The sequence below is a fragment of the Mesoplodon bidens genome, assembly GCF_964165515.1.
Source record: "Mesoplodon bidens genome assembly, chromosome: 8".
Classification (NCBI taxonomy): domain Eukaryota; kingdom Metazoa; phylum Chordata; class Mammalia; order Artiodactyla; family Ziphiidae; genus Mesoplodon; species Mesoplodon bidens.
Window position 1 is genome coordinate 111,173,033 of NC_138165.1, and position 17,360 is coordinate 111,190,392.

The window sequence follows — 17,360 nt, forward strand, 5'->3', positions numbered from 1 at the left end:
CTCCTTGTAGACCCTTCCTGTACTGAAGACACTGAGTGCTGTATGCCTTTTTTCCCTTAGGTGTGAGCGCTGTTTGGTGCAGTTACTACCTCATGTCCATGGAGATGGCATTCCTCAAATGTTTGTCTTTATTGGGCACTGATTTCATAGTTAAGACACCCTGTTAGGGCACCTGTTGCATCTGTTTGACCAGCCCACTTGGAATCGTGGTGGCTGCTACCGCTTTTAGGAAGAGTGGAGAAGAGGCCACTGGTCCTCTGTGTGTGGGTATCGCCAGCCACATGGGGCGCTGTCTTGTCTCTGACTTCACCACTACACTCACTATATCCACCTGGAAACACAAACCCTCTAACCGCTGCCTAACTGGCCCAAGGGGGGCTGGAGATGAATCAACCCCCTTGTCAGTGGTCCCTGGGCCCCTCCAGCTCCCACCCTTATGGCCTTCCATATAGACTTAGAGAATGAAACATGCCCCCCACCTTTGCTCTTGACCTCGTGCCCGCTCACTGCCTCCAGGACTTTACCTCTTCTTTCTCTTTTATCTTCAGCTTCCTTGTTAGCTACCTCCCGTCAGCTATAAACATGCTCAGCCTCTAAAGCATTTCCCCTTCATCTTGTACCCCTTTTCCCTCCTTCCTCCACCTTTTGATGAGCTGACTGCCTTCTCCACTCTTTCTTGTCCTGTTCTTTCCTCAGCTCTGAATCACCCCTGCCCGACCACTGCTCTACTGAAATTCCTCTCGCTGAAACCATCAGTGTCTCCTGATTCACTACTGAGTATCAGCAGACACTTCAGATTTCCTCTCAGCTGCACTTACACTACCTTCTGTATTTTGACACTTCCTTCATTCCCTTTCCTTTCCTCCTCTTTTGACTGGCCTTGAGCTCCTGTATATCTATTTGCTTCTTTTTTATTATTATTATTATTTTAATTCAAAAGGGTATTTTTTTTTTTTTTTTTTTTTTTTTTTTTTTTGCAGTACGCGGGCCTCTCACTGCTGTGGCCTCTCCCGTCGCGGAGCACAGGCTCCGGACGCGCAGGCCCAGCGGCCACGGCTCACAGGCCAAGCCGCTCCGCGGCATGTGGGATCCTCCCAGACCGGGGCACGAACCCGCGTCCCCTGCATCGGCAGGCGGACTCTCAACCACTGCGCCACCAGGGAAGCCCCAAAAGGGTATTTTTAAAAATTAATTTATTTTGGCTGTGCTGGGTCTTCGTTGCTGCACGTGGGCTTTCTCTAGTTGCAGCGAGCAGGAGCTACTCTTCCTTGCGGTGCGAGGGCTTCTCATTGTGGTGGCTTCTCTTGTTGCAGAGCACAGTTCTAAGTGCCCGGGCTTCAGGAGTTGTGGCTTGTGGGCTCTAGAGCGCAGGCTCAGTAGTTGTGGCGCATGTGCTTAGTTGCTCCGCGGCATGTGGGATCTTCCTGGACCAGGGCTCGAACCCGTGTCCCCTGCATTGGCAAGCGGATTCTTAACCATTGGGCCACCAGGGAAGCCCTCTATTTGCTTCTTAAATGTTGGTGTGTCCTTTGCTCCTGGCCGCATTTGGCAAGAAATGAGCTCGGTTTGCAAGCAAGAATGAAAGGAAATAAGGAGTCCAGAAATATGGAAACTTGAAGAGCTGGAAAAAAACAACTTCTTCTGGACCCCAACAGGAGATTAAATTGAGCAAGTCTACAAACATCCAATTAAAATTCAATTTTTTTTTTTTTTTTTTTTTGCGGTACGCGGGCCTCTCCCTGCTGTGGCCTCTCCCACTGTGGAGCACAGGCTCCAGACGCGCAGGCTCAGCGACCATGGGTCACGAGCCCAGCCGCTCCGCGGCATGTGGGATCTTCCCGGACCGGGGCACGAACCCGTGTCCCCTGCATTAGCAGGCGGACTCTCAACCATTGCGCCACCAGGGAAGCCCCAAAATTCAATTTCTTGACAAAGCATTCCTGCATTCAAATTCTGGCTCCATTACTCCCCGTGTAAAGTTGGGCAAGATGCTGACCTTTTCTGTACCTGACTTTCCTCATATATAAAGTGGGGATAAAGGCACCCACTTGATAAGGGTGTTATCAAGAGGAAACTAGTGAATACAGGAAAGGCGCTTGGAACAGTGCCTGACACATGCTCAGGGCTCAATTAAACTCAGAAATTGTTATTTTGTCAAAAGGGCGAGACGGGGGGTGGCTTCATTAGAATTCAAGCATCTGGATCTTTGCCCTCTCTCACCGCTTTCGCAACTGACTTGTGTTATGGTTGGCAGGATACACGAATGCTAGACATGTCCATTTGGCTGCCTCTCAGACAAAGCAACAGGTCGGAAACTCAGCCCATCACCTTCCCCGCTCCGGGGCTCCTTCCTGTCCGGGTAAAGGGACTAACATCCTCCTCCCTCACCCTCCCGCGTGCCCCACATTCAGCAGACCCCGTTCCCTAAATCTGTCCCGGATCCATCTTTCCTGCGTTTTGCGCCCGGGCCTGGTGTTCCTCGTGTCTTGCCTTGGCTCCTGTAACAGCCTCCACTCCAGACCCCTCAGATCCACCCGCAGGAAATGAGCCCTAATTTCACCCAAAGTCACCCAAGCAGAGGGTCGGATCATGGTAGAGCCCCCCGGGACAGCGGTGACGTAGGGCGTGGCCCGCCGGCCTCGGAGGACCGGGGCTCCCGCTCCAGCCGGGCGGAAGCACGCTGACCCCTCGCTCCCCGGCCGCCCCCGGGCCCCCGCCGCCCTCGCTCCCGGTGCCGCCTACCCGCTCACCGCCCAGGGCCCGCGCACAGAACTTCCATCCGCGCTCCGCCGCCGGGACCACGCCCCCTGTGACGCGCCTGAAGCCCCGCCCCCTGACCGCGCGCAGCCGGGGCCCCGCCTCCCGGCGGAACGCCACTGAAGCGCGAGGATTGGCTGGGAGGGCGCACCTCAGCCAATCCGGACTCGCCCCGGCCCTCGCGGCCCCGCCTCCTCCCGGTGGCGCTCCTGGCAGCTACATGCTCTGCGGGTTGGGGCCGAGCCCGGGGCGGCCGGGCTGGGAGGTGTTGGGATGGCGGCGGCCGGGCCGCGGAGCAGGGACGCGCGGGGGCGAGCGGCGAGTCAGCCTGGCAGCCGAGCAGAGAAGAGCCCGCCGGAGAGGTGCGCTCCTTGAGCGGAAGGCAGGGGAAGCCGTCGGCGCCCTCCTCCAGGAAGCCCTCCAGGCGCCGCGTGGCGAGGTCTGAGGGTGGCGGCCGGCCGGTGGTCACTCCCTGAGGGAGGGGGCGGTCAGGTGGTGGTCACTTTCCAGGGGAGGGGTCCTTCCCGGAGAGGGGCCGCCAGCTGGCCGGTCTCTCGCGGGCATGAGGGTCCGCGCGGGGATGCAGCGCCGCCCGGCTGTCCGCGCGGGAGGCCTAAAGCAGGGATGAGCGCTGGGAGGACGAGCGGATGCGAGGCGTGGCCTGCAAAGGGCTCCGGGAAGGTGACGCTTGGGCTAAAACCTGAGTGACATCCAGGAGTGAGCCGCACAAGTTCTGGGAGCGAGCGCGCGGGGAAGAGGAAACCGCAGCAAAGGACCCGAGGGCAGGAACGAGCCCTCGGCGTCCAGGGCAGCGAAAACTGCGGAGCGGAGGGGCTTGGGGCCACTGTCCGCGAGCAGAGCCGCAGAGCCCAGGAAGGACTTGGGGTGTCCTGGAGGTTTGAGAGGGGAGTGACGTCATTTAATTATATTACAAATTACTACTTTATATTTTAAAGGAATCCTTCTGGCTGCTTTGTAGGGAGTAGGGGTTGCAGGTAGCAGGGAAGCCAGTTGGGAATCTTTTGTCCTAATCGAGGAGGGAGAGGCGGTGTGGACCGCAGTGGTGGCAGGGGTGGCGGGAGGAGGGTTTGTACTGAGAATAAACCCGCACTTGTGATGCGTCCTCCGAGTAGGGGGGAGGTGGGGTTAAGAAGGATGCCCCGAGGCTGCTGGCCTGAGCACCTGGCAGAGTGGGGGTGAAGACAGGGGGCCACTCCAGCCCACAGAGCTGTTCCAGCCTGCTGGGACCTTCCCCTAGGTGGGGGGGGGGGGGATGCATCTTTGTTTGTTTGTTTGTGAGTCTTCACCCTCAATCCAGGAATTTGTTAAATACTTTCTGGGTAGGAAGGGTAATCCTCTCTACCTGAGTATGAGGAGCGGGTGTGTGTCTTTAAAATGTGGGTCCAGGCCTAAATCTGCCATGTCTTTCGTTAGGTCTCATTTGCTTGGAACTGAGAAAAGGGAGCTGGGAGAATGTACTGAGTGGAGAAGAGATTCGTGATGTCTTTTTCTTTTTGGTTATGACCTTAATAAAGTTTAGCTTTCCGTGCAATACTGATAGCACTTTAAAGAAGTAACAAATAATGGGGCGGAGTAATCTCTGAAGTGTTCTGAAATTCAGGCTTTGAATGAGCTTAGCCAAGCAGGAGATTGAAGAGCTGTGGTCACTAGTAGTTTGAGTAATTTTGGAATACTTATCATTGGAAGTGAGCAGAGTTAGGGGCACATGCAGGTTTAAGACGCAACAGGACCCAGGGATTCCTAATACCCGGGTGGCCAAGGATGGCTGCTCAGACTTCCCAAGCCCCAAAGCCTTGTGCTTGGGCATCTTAGAGACAAGATGCTGCATTAAAACACTCCATGGGGGGACTTCCCTGGTGGTCCAGTGGTTAAGAGTCCTCACTTACATTGCAGGGGCCACGGGTTTGATCCCTGGTCGGGGAACTAAGATCCCACATGCTGCAAGGCGCGACCAAAAGAAAAACACTCCATGGGTTAAAGAACCTGTGTTTTAACAGCCACCATTGGAAATTATGCTTGAATTTTCACGTGGGTTGGTTTAAATGCTATTGCTGACTTTAAAGTCAGGTGAAATAATTAATGGTATCTGGCAGGATTGCCTACTATTACATATTCACGAAAGTTTCTGAAAGTTTTTGATACTGGTAAAAAGATATACGGATAAATTTCACTTAGGGATCTTTCAGGGGCTGTGCACTTGCTGTGACATTTGTCACCTTATAAACCAAGCCCCTACTGTGTGCCAGCCGTTGTCCTCAGTGTTGGCGACAGAGCTGGGAGGAAAACGGGAGCTTGTGGAGCTGTTGTTCTGTTACTTTCTGTTGATACAGAGAATAAACAAGGGACAAGTCTAGTGTGTTAGATGATGGGGTGTCTTGGAGAAACGGGGTGCCAGGGGGCACAGCCCTGGGGAGGAGGGCATGGGTGGCTGCAATTGTATTTAGAGCCCAGTTTGCCTCACAAGAAGGTCAAGTTGGAGCAAAGACCTAAAAAGTAAGGGGGGGTGTGTCGGTGTGGTCATTCTAGGCGAAGAAAACGGAAAGGGCAAAGGGAGGAGAAGCAACCCTGCACATGCCCCCCCACCCCGCAGAGGAGACTGCAGCTCAGGGGAAGCAGAGTGGGGAGAGGGGGAGCAGTGGTCGCCTAGATCACCCGAGCCTCACGGCCATCGCAGGCACTGCAGGGAAACAAAGGAAAACTACTGGTGAAGTGGTGAAGTTGAAAAACCAGGGAAAAAGCCCTGGGGAATGTGCGGCTCCCTGGGACTGCAAGGTTCCCCTGCTTCCTTCAGGAGGAAGGCCGGAGTCAGGTAGGTAGCCGAGGCCCAGCGGGCCACCCCTCCTACCAAGCGGTGGAAAGAAGTTTTGAAAGTTTTGAAAGTCCAAAGGGACAATTTCCTAACAGTGATAAAGGAAACTAGCAAATACTATTGATAGATGGTTGGAAAACACGTATACATTTTCCATAAGTAATGAAGATGTGGAGACTTCTGAGCGCAGCTTGTAGAATCCGGCACATGTAAATGCAGAGAAGCACCCTAACCTTGACATTATTTGCTCCTGTTGATATGATAGGGTGCAGCTGTGTTTCCAGATTTCACCTTCTTTTCCCTAATAGGCACGTCTTTATTTTCTCTCCAGCAGGAAAGTGTATATGGACTATAATGCAACCACCCCCCTGGAGCCAGAAGTCATCCAGGCCATGACTGAAGCCATGCAGGAAGCCTGGGGAAATCCCAGCAGCCCTTACCCGGCAGGTAATTCTGGAAGACACACACAGATCAGAGACGTGGGGGGCAGAGGTACTCTTAGAGAAATTGTGTACCACGTGGTATGACTCGGTTTTGGATAGATTTTCTGTTCACGGCAAATCTTTAGCTGTGATTTTGGGTAGTTTTTTCCTGAGAAGCCCAAATTTGAGTCTTGTTGATGCCATAATCTTTCATCTTTAACATACTCTCCTGTCCTCCTTTCCCAGATGAAAAAGCTGTCTTATTAAGAGTTGTTTGTAGTGACAGTGCCTATTAAAACCCTGTCACGTATCTGTCTCAGTCAACCATTACAAAATTTACAAAATAGATCTTTTGCAACATCAGGATCACATAGAATCCTGGTCTCCTTTTTTTAAAAATAAAAATGACTTTCAAATTCTTTAATTATAAATATTCTTCTATGTTTCTCGTTTATTCTTGTTTTAATGTAGAGCATTAAATTGGAGGTCTTAGAAAAGAATTTGCTTCAAATCAGGAGTTACATGGCAGAGTCACGTTGTGTCTTTCAGACAGTGAGCTGAAGCTGTGTCTTATTTAATGCTTTATCAGGGATAGTGAAGATGAACTGTCTTAACTGTGGATCACGATGATCTAAAATAACTTTCAGACTACTGCCATGCCCTAGGATTTAGCAATACCTGTGTACAAATTTATAGGCTTTTGTGGGTTTTCATGTCGGTTTGCTTATTGAAAGCTTCACAACTTGATAACTAAAAGCTTTTGCAAAATCAGATACTAGTCATTCATTAACTTTGTTGTTGGTTTATCTTATACATATGTTCTGGCTAATCTTCTGGAAGTTGCCTTGTAGCTAATCTTTCCTCTAGGGAAACTGAAGTTTCTGATGCATAAAACGGGAGAACCCAGAGAACAGTTAAGTGCTAATAAAAAGCATTTATCATGAAGAAATTTAGGAATAACCCTCAGGGAGAAATAACCCTTCTAGACCTGATGAAGCCTGTCTGTGGATTGCATGTTGCCTTGACAGCCTTTGTTTCCACAAATTAAGAACCATAACTAAAAATGCATTGCAGTAATTCTCTATTGACACTCAGGTAGAAATGGAAAAGAAAAAAAAAAGGAAAGAAAGAAAAAATCACCTGTATGATAGAATGGTTTAATTATTTTCACAATATTATGATTTAATAATGATAATAATTCCTTGGAGGGTAATCTGTTTTAAGGCAGATATTAAGGCGGTATGGGAAGAGTTTAGAAACCCAAGATGTTTTTTACTACCTTGCTTATAACCTCAGTGTCCATCAGTCAAGGATGGATCACATAAAGTATGCAGAAGCCCTGGCGTGAGTTCTGGTCCCCCTTAAAGCAATGGTGTGGACTATATTGATGACCTAGGAGGAGAGTTGCGGCATTTGGCCCAAGTGGAAAATGCACGTTATAAATGTGCAGTGTGATTGATTTCCCCTGCCCACCACCCAAGAAAAAATTCTGTAGAGCAAGTATGGAAAATGTATAGTTTTGCTGTGAGAGACAGAAACTCCCAAATAACTGTAGATTAAACAGCTTGAAATTTATTTCTCTCACAGTCCAGGGCCCATGTGGCTGCTCAGCCACTATCAGAGACCCAGCTCCTTCTATCTTAAAACTTTTTCCATCTTTAACATGCACCTGCCCCTTGGGTCAAGATGGCTCCTGCAGTTCAAGCCATCATGTAAGCAGTCCGGCCTGTGGGACGGAGAGAAAGAGGAGGAGAAAGGGCTGCCTGAGTCCTTCAGAGACACTTCTGGAAGTTGCAAGTACCACTCTGGCCCGTAACCCATTGCCAGAGGTTGGTCCCATGGCCACGCGTTGGCATTTCAGTTGCAGTGGAAGTTGGGAAATGGGGTCTAAATTCTTAACTCATCTAAGACTTTCTTCATTTATATGTGGCCTTGATTAAGATGTGTTCCAGCTGAAAATGTCTCGGTGGTAGAGAGAGGGAGAGTGGCAGCAAGGGCAGTCCCAGCGCAGACGGGACGCCCGCCAGATGCTCCTGCCGCAGTTATCTTGGAGTAGCGGGATTGCAGGAGGTTTTGAGTATTTTCTTTTTGTATCACGGTATTTAATTCTTCTACAATCAGCATGCCTACTGTAATGAGAAGAAAACTTTACTAAAGCCAAGCTTTTGTCTCTTCAAAACTCTGTTTCTGGCCTCCGGACTTCTCTGGGGCCAGCAGCCGGCCGACCTGGGGCCCGGGGCCGCGGGCTCAGCCGACTACCATGGGCTCTGTGTCAAACCAGCAGTTCGCAGGTGGCGGCGCCAAGGCGCCGGAGGAGGCGCAGGGGGACGCGGCCCGGGCGGCCGAGGAGCCGCAGCTGCTGCACGGAGCCGGCATCTGTAAGTGGTTCAACGTGCGCATGGGATTCGGCTTCCTGTCCATGACTGCCCGCGCCGGGGTCGCACTCGACCCCCCGGTGGATGTCTTTGTGCACCAGAGTAAGCTGCACATGGAGGGCTTCCGGAGCCTGAAGGAGGGTGAGGCCGTAGAGTTCACCTTTAAGAAGTCTGCCAAGGGCCTGGAATCTATCCGAGTCACCGGCCCTGGTGGGGTGTTCTGTATTGGGAGTGAGAGGCGGCCCAAAGGGAAGAACATGCAGAAACGCAGATCAAAGGGAGACAGGTGCTACAACTGTGGAGGTCTAGACCATCATGCCAAGGAATGCGAACTGCCACCCCAGCCCAAGAAGTGCCACTTCTGCCAGAGCATCAACCATATGGTAGCCTCGTGTCCACTGAAGGCCCAGCAAGCTCCCAGCTCACAGGGAAAGCCAGCCTACTTTCGGGAGGAGGAAGAAGAGATCCATAGCCCTGCCATGCTCCCAGAGGCCCAGAATTGAGCCACAGTGGGTGGGGGCTAATCCGTTTGTGATCAGAAAGTTTTGAGGAAGAGGCATCAATCGGCAGAGTGGAGAAAGTGGGGATAGGGTGGGTAGGGGGCAGATGGCACTGCCATATATCTCAGGCCGGGAGCCAAAGCGTCACCCCCTCTTCCCTCTTGGTGGGGGGAAGGGGTGAGGCAAAGAAACTCCAATCATGTTCTATCCAAATGCACATGAGGGCTTTGGGGGGTAACCCTTCCTGCATGCTTTATCTGAGTCTCCACCCCCAGAATCTCCAGCTTTTGAAAGTGGCCTGCATAGGGAAGTTGTTTTACTCTTCAAGAAGGATATGGGATAATATTTCCCGTGCCAGAGTGAAAAGATTAAGCATGAGACCAGATTGATGGACCCAACCCACAAACCACTACATTCTGTGGGAGGAAATATCTCAGGGGTAAGGCAGGGTTTTCCACATCTTGTCTGCTCACAACCTCCTCCTGGGAGAGAGTGCTGAGAGAACTGTCCCAAGCAGTGGGTTGTGATGATAGGCAAAAGGGGGGTTGAGGGAACAGCTGCAGACCTGCTGCTTCTAAGCTCACTCCCACCCCATTCTGGGCCAATACAATTTTATTTATTTGCTCCCTTGGATGACTGTACCTTGGGTCCCACTTTCTTCAGGATGCCAACTGCACTAGCTGTGTGCGAATGACGTATCTTGTGCATTTTAACTTTTTTTTTCATAATATAAATATTCTGGTTTTGTATTTTTGTGTATTTTAATCTAAGGCCCTCATTCCTGCACTGTGTTCTCAGGTACGTGAGCAATCTCAGGGATAAGTCGGCAGCAGCTCCGGGTCTGCACAGCAGGAATACTTTTTGTTGCTCTATCACCAGAGAGAACAACTATTTGGAGCGTATAGCCTATTGAACTACCTCATTTTTGCCAATTAGAGCTGGCTTTTCTGCCACAGTGTCCTCTTGAAACCCCTCCATCTTCAATGTTTCATGGGAGACTAGGTTTTAACTGGGTTGCCTCATGACTTGGTCTCCTTCTACTGAAAGATTGGAAATTGGTCTGAACAGGTAAAGGTGGTACAGAGAGGTTAGGAGAGGCTGGGCCAGGTAAAAGGTGCAGAGAGGGGAAGCCAAGATTAGGCAGAGGTCATCTGTATGCGTGATAAAGGATTCCTGTTCCAGACCTCTAATCCCAGGGAATAGGACTCGCTTTACATACCAGGTCCATCCTTCAGTGGATTGGGCTAGGCCTAACATACACAACAGGGTGTATTGTATGCGTTTTTGTAAAAACTGTGAGTTGGTAAGGACAGGTTTTAAGAATGATGCCTCGGGCTTCCCTGGTGGTGCAGTGGTTGAGAGTCCGCCTGCCGATGCAGGGGACACGGGTTCGTGCCCCGGTCCAGGAAGATCCCACATGCCGCGGAGCGGCTGGGCCTGTGAGCCATGGCCGCTGAGCCTGCGCATCCAGAGCCTGTGCTCCGCAACGGGAGAGGCCACAACAGTGAGAGGCCTGCGTACCGCAAAAAAAAAAAAAAAAAAAAAAAAAAAGAATGATGCCTCTGTACCCATCTTGAGCTGCCCAGAGATGGATATATGAAGCAAGGACAAGATCCTTAATCTTTAACAATTCTGGACTTTTCCTCCTTGGTTTCCAGAGAGACCATCAGTGATGGCTTCTTTGTGGTTTCCAGAGCCAGTGTCCTGCCCTGCTGCAGCAGTAATTAGTGTCATGGTAGCTAAAGGAGAAAAGGGGGTTTCGTTTACATGCTGTGAGATCACTGCAAACCTACCTCACTGTGTTGTAACGGGGCAAATGCAATAGAACGCATTGGGTGATGTGTGTCTGATCCTGGGTTCTTGTCTCCCCCAGTTGCTGCCCCCCTCTAGTTATTGTATTTGTCTGGACTTCGTAGGACTTCACAAGTAGCTGATTTGGTGATTGCTAGGTGGCCTAGTTTGTGTAAATATAATGTGTTGGTCTTCTCCGTGTTCTTTTGGGGTTTTATTGTTTACAAACTTCTTTTTATATTGAGAAAAATAGCCAAAGCATCTTTGACAAAAGGTCTGCACCAGCCAAAAAGATCTGAAACATAAACTTGGGGGCCCCTCTTCCTGAAGTGGGAGGTCTTGAACTACACTTTCTTTTGTGTTCCCCTTCCCCTGCCTATTTCGAACAAGATTTTCTGTCCTAAAAACTGTATTCCTACCCCTTCTTTTTTCCCCCTTCGTGCCCTCCCCCAAAATAGTCCATACACCTATACGTTTAATTTGTGGGGTGTCTGTGATTAAACAGTTTGTGCAAAAATCCTGAAGAAGCTAAGAACTCACCATCCCTTGTTCTCAGTCTCCTGAGTCATGACCATTCCTTGATTTGATTCATGCCAAACAGACTGCTGTCTTTGGATGGATTAAAACCTACTTTAATCTCTAATCCTAGGGTTGAGAGGAGCAACGAGGGGGCCTTCCATGTAGAAAGTGGGGTTGGGAGACCATGAAGGGAAAGATGAATGTATAGCCAAGTCACTCAGGAACTTTTATGCAGGTGCAGGAAACTTATGTCAAGGTGGCCACAAAATTGTTTAATAGGAGACGGACGAATGTAACTCCATGTTTACTGCTAGAAACCAAAGCTTTGTGTGAAATCTTGAATTTATGGGGAGGGAGGGAGGGTAGAAAAGCATGTACCTGTTCTTCATCCCTTCCCCTCATTACTGAACTGCAGGAGACTGAGCCCCCTTGGGCTTTGGCGACCCCATCTGGGCAGTGTTTATTTGTTGGTTGATTTTGCTGTGCCAGGTACTTCCTTTCCCATTTGCTATCACTTTGTAACACACATGCTGACCCTTTTCCCTTCCCCTTCTTTTCCTTGGGAAAATACAATGAATAAAGACTTATTGGTACTGAAAAACAAACAAACAAAAAAAAAAAAACTCTGTTTCTTAGCTGACACAGCAGTACACACGCTGTGCTCTGACGTTCCCTGGCTCACCCCCCAGCGCTTGTGGGTGCCTCTGGCTGTGGAAATGCGGGGAGGGTCACTGTGTGCACAGTGAGTTAGGTTGACCGTGCTCTCGCACGCACCCACGTCTCTTATTAGTGAGAACCTGCATGGTGGGTGGGGATCAGAGCTCAGGTTCACAGCTGAGGGCGTCCTCTCTCAGAGTGGACCAGCGGCCTGCAGCATCTCGGGCTGGTCCCCAGATGGAACCCAGCTCTCTTAGCCCTGGGTTCTGGGGTTTTCCCACCATCACCCCTCCTGCTGCAGTCAGGGATTCCCTAGGGCCTTTTCCCCAGGTGTCTTCTGACGCACTCAAGGGCAGCCCTCCCTCAGGAGGGAGGGTCTGGGGCTCACCTTCAAGGGCTCCAGTCCTCCCCTGTGAGCCGTCCACTCAGCGTGCCTGGAGGGCGCTTACTCTGTGTCTGGTGGGTGGAGCAGCCAACAGACAAAGGTCCTGCTCTTGGGAGGGGGCAGCGGGCAGTTAACAGATGGAAGTGTGTGAGGTGGACAAAGCCCTGTGGGGAGCAGTGAAGCCGGATAAAGGGCAGACAGTTCTGGGGGAGGGGTCCTGCTTTGCGGAGGATGATCCTAATCTCGGATGACATACATCTGCAGACATGAGGAGGGGACACCTGGGGAGGCACTGCAGGCAGAGGGTTGTGGGTGACAGCAGGGGCTTCGGGGGACCAAGGGGTTTGGGGGCAGTGCCACGCTGGGCTGTGGAGGCCACTGTGAGGTGAGGGCCGGCTCTTGTGGGCCTGGGGTGGAGTGTGTCTGGAGGGCCTGAGCAGAGGGGTGACATAACTGAGGTCACTCACGAGACCCCACACTCTGGAAACGTATTAAGGACCCCAAAGAGCCTCTGCTTATGCACGCTTTGCAGATATTTGCCATATCAGAACTTAACACTAAAAACTTTAAATAGATATGTATCTATTCATTAAAAGTAACAGTAATAAATCCATTACATGTTAACTTTTTTTTTATGAAAAAGAAACTATTTTTTCCAAAACAGAACAAATTTAGTGAGAAGAATGGCACTGTTGTACATGTTTGAAAATCTTCAAGGTCTGGATAAATAGAAGACGTTTGGGTTCCATACCTGGCTCTGTATCCAGTCCATTGCAATATTCACATCACGTAGCCTCTGGAGGGCTTCCTTATATTCCTGCGAGAAAATGAGTGTAAAAAAGGCAAATGATGTCTCAGTATTATTATGAAAATAGTTTTGACTTTGTGGACCCCCAGAGTTCCCCAGACCACACTTTGAACACAGGTGATTTAACCAATATTGGTTGAGTACCTACTGTGTGTCGAGCATTGTTCCCGGCGAGGGAAAAGCACAGAGCACAAAGAATGTTTGGGTTTTCAAGGCATTACTTTGGCTGCTTTGTGGAGAATGGACCACAGTGGGGTCCGTGGAGTTGGGGTCATGCCAGGGGAGTATCCCAGCAGTGGCCTTGACTCAGCTGGTGGCTGGGGCAGGGGGAGGTAGGGTTGGATTCTGGATATTTTTGACGGCAGATCCTACAGGATTTGATAATGGGTTGGGTGATGGGGTAGGAGAAAGACAGGAGCTTTCACCCTGGTCCCCTGGAAGGATTGAGATGCCATTTACTTACTGAGAAAGGAAAGGCTGGGAGCCTTTGAGAAAGGAGCCAGTTTGGGGGGAGAGAGGCAGGCAGGCATTCAGCTTTTTTTGTTTGTTTGTTTGTTTTTGTTTTTAAATTTATTACTTATTTATTTATTTTTGGCTGTGTTGGGTCTTCATTGCTGCTCACAGGCTTTCTCTAGTTGTGGCGAGTGGGGGCTACTCTTCGTTGCGGTGCGCGGGCTTCTCACTGCGGTGGCTTTTCTTGTTGCGGAGCATGGGCTCTAGGCATGCGAGCTTCAGTAGTTGTGGCACGTGGGCTCAGTAGTTGTGGCTCGCGGGCTCTAGAGCACAGGCTCAGTAGTTGTGGCTCACAGGCTTAGTTGCTCTGCGGCATGTGGGATCTTCCCGGACCGGGGCACGAACCCGTGTCCCCTGCCTTGGCAGGAGGATTCTTAACCACTGCGCCACCAGGGAAGCCCCCGGACATTCAGCTTTGAATGTGTGTAGTTTCAGATGCCTGTTGGACATCCAGGTAGGGTGAGTGGCATCCAGAACAAGGTCTGGGTTGGAATTTTGGGCGTATGTTGATGTACAAGTTGTGGACATCACCTTCTTTTTTCTTGGGTAAACACTATTTGCCATAAACACCTAGGAGCAGAACGGCGGGGTCAGATGGGAGGTGTAAGTTTGACTTCCTAAGGAACTGCTGTGCTCTCTCCAAAGTGCTTGTACCCGTTTCTCTTCCCACTGATGTGAATGAGAGTTGCATTTTCTCCACATCCTCCCGACCACTTGGACTGGCCATTCTCTTCATTTTAGCCGTTCCAATAGGTACATCACGGTGGTGAGGTAGCCCCCCGAATCCTTGTGTAGAAGGGTCTCCAAGACTTGTCGACAAGTGGAAAGGGAAGTTTTTGCAAACCAGTTTGTAAATTTTGAAACCCATTTTTGAAAAAGAAAAAGAAAACCCTGTGAAATGCTTATATGCAGGTCTACAGGTACATCGAAACAGGCTCCGGGGGCTACACGCCACATGGGCCACCCGATTGTCCTGGGAAGGGCAGTGGGGCATGGGCAGGGGACCTGCTGCTGTGGGACCAGCCCAGCAGCCCCTCAGAGAGGGCTTCTCAGCAGAATCCTGGGAGAAGAGTGGGCCGTGAGCTGGTGGACGGGCTTTGAGCGGCACTCAGGAGGAGCTAACAGTGTACCGGGCCGGGGTCCTGGCTAAACTGATTGACGTCTACTGCAGTCTTTTAAAGTATCACTGATTGAAAGGACTGGGTTTCCTAGACACCCCAGACCTTCATTGCTTGTAATTAGAACCTACGCAGTAGTCTTAAGGAGTGTGTGGATTACTTTGTATGTTTATTTTTACCACATTGTTTTACATTTCTTTCTTTACGTATGTTTTATTATTTATATGTTTATTTTAGTGGTACCTGCTCAAAAAAAAATTTTTATAAATAGGACTGAATAGTCAAAAAAGTTTGGAGTCTACTGGTCTACAGACTAAAAATGGTCATCAAAATTTTCAGAATTCCCATCCCAGAGCCTTTCTTTCTCTGCCACATGAAGTTTGGTTCCTGTTTTCCTGCTCTCCAGTGAAACTGGGAGTAGCTGGGCTCCTAGCAGCTGTTTGAAAGCAAACGTGTCCCTGAGGCGGTGACCTTTCTCGTTACCTAGGGGACCCGCAGTATGACATATGGCATTGGGCTTTGTGTCGAGGAGTCACAAGTTCTATTTTTGCTTATTTTTGTTGTTTTGCAGCGTGATCTTAAGCAAATTATTCCACCCTTTCATTCTCCTGTCTTGACAGATGGGAAGCAAGGCAGATGGCCACAGCTTCCCCTCTCCCGTAGCATCCGGTAAGAAGGAAACCATGTCTCAGGGAATTTTAGGGTTCCCAGGCATCCTCCCATATTTGTTTCTGGCTCTTACTAAGTTACTGAAATCTCAGTAGTTTTCACTGATTTGCTCACATCTTACAGCTGCCCCTTGGCCAAGTGATTTCTGGTTGTAGCTCACGTAGGTGGAGCACGTTTTGTCTTAGAACTGCCCACTCAGATCTCTCGCTCCTTCATGTCTGGTTGTTCTTTTAAACATGTGTTGACTGGACTTGGTGAAGCAAAGTTAATGAATTTCCACTTTGGTCCCTCAAGGTAGGAAGGCCAAGGAGATTATCAATGCAGCTCGGGAAAACCTTGCCAAGATGTTAGGTGGGAGACCTCAAGACATGATCTTCACTTCCGGGGGCACAGAGGTAAACAGTCTCAACAGTCTCACGTTCTTTTAGCTGTAAGTTATTTTTTTTTTAAAGTAGAAGGTGGCCGCCTCTTGGTATTATTGTTTTTTAAAGAAAGAGTAATGCTTTGTCCTTGATATAATTAGCCAACATTTATCCTATAAGTGAATTCCAGGGGGCTGATAGGATATTTGTTACATAACGTATAAATTAATTTGCTTTGCATTGCTATTTCAATAAAGAGAGTTTCCCCTTCATTTTGGCCTGTAATCATTCCTTTGAATCCCACTAAGTTGCTTACCTTGTTAAGAGTGAGGTTTCCAGTCAGAATGGCCATCATCAGAACATCTACAAATAATAAATGCGGAGAGGGTGTGGAGAAGAGAGGACCCTTCTACATTGTTGGTAGGAATGTAAATTGGTGCAGCCACCATGGAGAACAGTACGGAGGTTCCTTAAAAAACTAAAAATAGAACTGCCATATGACCCAGCAATCCCACTCCTGGTCATATATCTGGAAAAGACAAAAACTCTAATTCGAAAAGATACATGCACCCCAATGTTGATAGCAGCACTATTTACAATAACCAAGACATGGGAACAACCTGAATGTCCATGGACAGATGAATGGATCAAGATGTGGCACATATACACAACGGAATACTACTCAGCCATAAAAAAAGAATGAAATAATGCCATTTGCAGCAACATGGATGGACCTAGAGATTATCATACTGAGTGAAGTAAGTCAGACAGAGAAAGGCAAATACAATGTGATATCACTTATATGTGGAACCTTGAAAAATGATTTAAATGAACTTATTTACAAAACAAATAGACTCACAGACACAGAAAACAAACTAAGGGTTATCAAAGGGGAAACGGGGGAGAGAGAAATTAGGAGTTTGGGATTAACAGATACACACTACTTTATATAAAATAAACAACCAACAAGGACCTACTGTATAGCACAGGGAACTATATTCAGTATCTGGTAATAATCTGTAATGGAAGAGAATCTGAAAAAGAACATATATATAATGGAATCACTTTGCTGTAACCTGAAACTAACACAACATTGTAAATCAACTATACTTCAATTAAAAAAAAAAAACACAAGAGAGCTTGAGGTTTGACCCGATTTCAAAGGTACTTCTTTTTAAATTGATAGAAGATACTCAGTGGCAGTGTGATGATGTCAGGGTCTCTACTCAAGTAGTAATTCTCACCATCTCATTTCCTTATTGGAGAAGAAGGTCATCCACAGGTAATGTGACTGTCCACGTAAAACACCAAGAGAATCTGCAGCTAGATTATCAGAGTTAGTAAGTAAGTTCAGCAAAGTCATTAGATAAAAAAATCAATTGTATTTTTATGTACCAGCAACAAACCGGTATTTACCAGAGCACCAAAAAATATCAAATACTTAGGAAATAAATCTAGTAAAAAAGCTTTTGTAAGACATCTGCACACACACGTTGGGAAAGGAATAGAAGCATGACCGAGAGCTTTCAAAGAAGTTCTAAATAAATGCAGCATATACCACGTTCACAGATGGGAAGACTCAGTATGATAAGTATGTCAGCTCTTTCCAGATGGATCTGTAGATTGAAAGCAACTTCAGTCAAAATTCTGACTC

The 17,360-nt window shown here is 48.9% G+C and overlaps 2 protein-coding genes across 7 annotated transcripts in view; both read left to right on the plus strand.

Annotated features, from left to right (window-relative positions):
* Positions 1-2,839: 2,839 nt before the first annotated feature.
* The window catches only part of SCLY (selenocysteine lyase), a 32,817-nt gene continuing 18,296 nt past the window's right edge, over positions 2,840-17,360 (plus strand). Inside the window, exons 1-3 of one of the 6 annotated variants that reach the window (XM_081242244.1) lie at positions 2,840-3,119; positions 5,922-6,034; positions 15,639-15,739. In XM_081242244.1, coding sequence (XP_081098370.1) covers positions 3,031-3,119; positions 5,922-6,034; positions 15,639-15,739 — 303 coding nt within the window. In that variant the 5' untranslated portion in view covers positions 2,840-3,030. Of the gene's footprint in view, positions 3,120-5,359; positions 5,588-5,918; positions 6,035-15,246; positions 15,345-15,638; positions 15,740-17,360 lie in introns of those variants that run through there. The other 5 variants (XM_081242243.1, XM_081242247.1, XM_081242248.1 and 2 more) reach the window with 5 other exon arrangements.
* Positions 8,270-8,887, plus strand: LOC308621816 (protein lin-28 homolog A-like; the record flags this gene model as incomplete). The annotated part of the gene is made up of 1 exon (XM_081242556.1): positions 8,270-8,887. One exon carries the CDS (start codon positions 8,270-8,272, stop codon positions 8,885-8,887), a length of 618 nt encoding a protein of 205 aa, XP_081098682.1.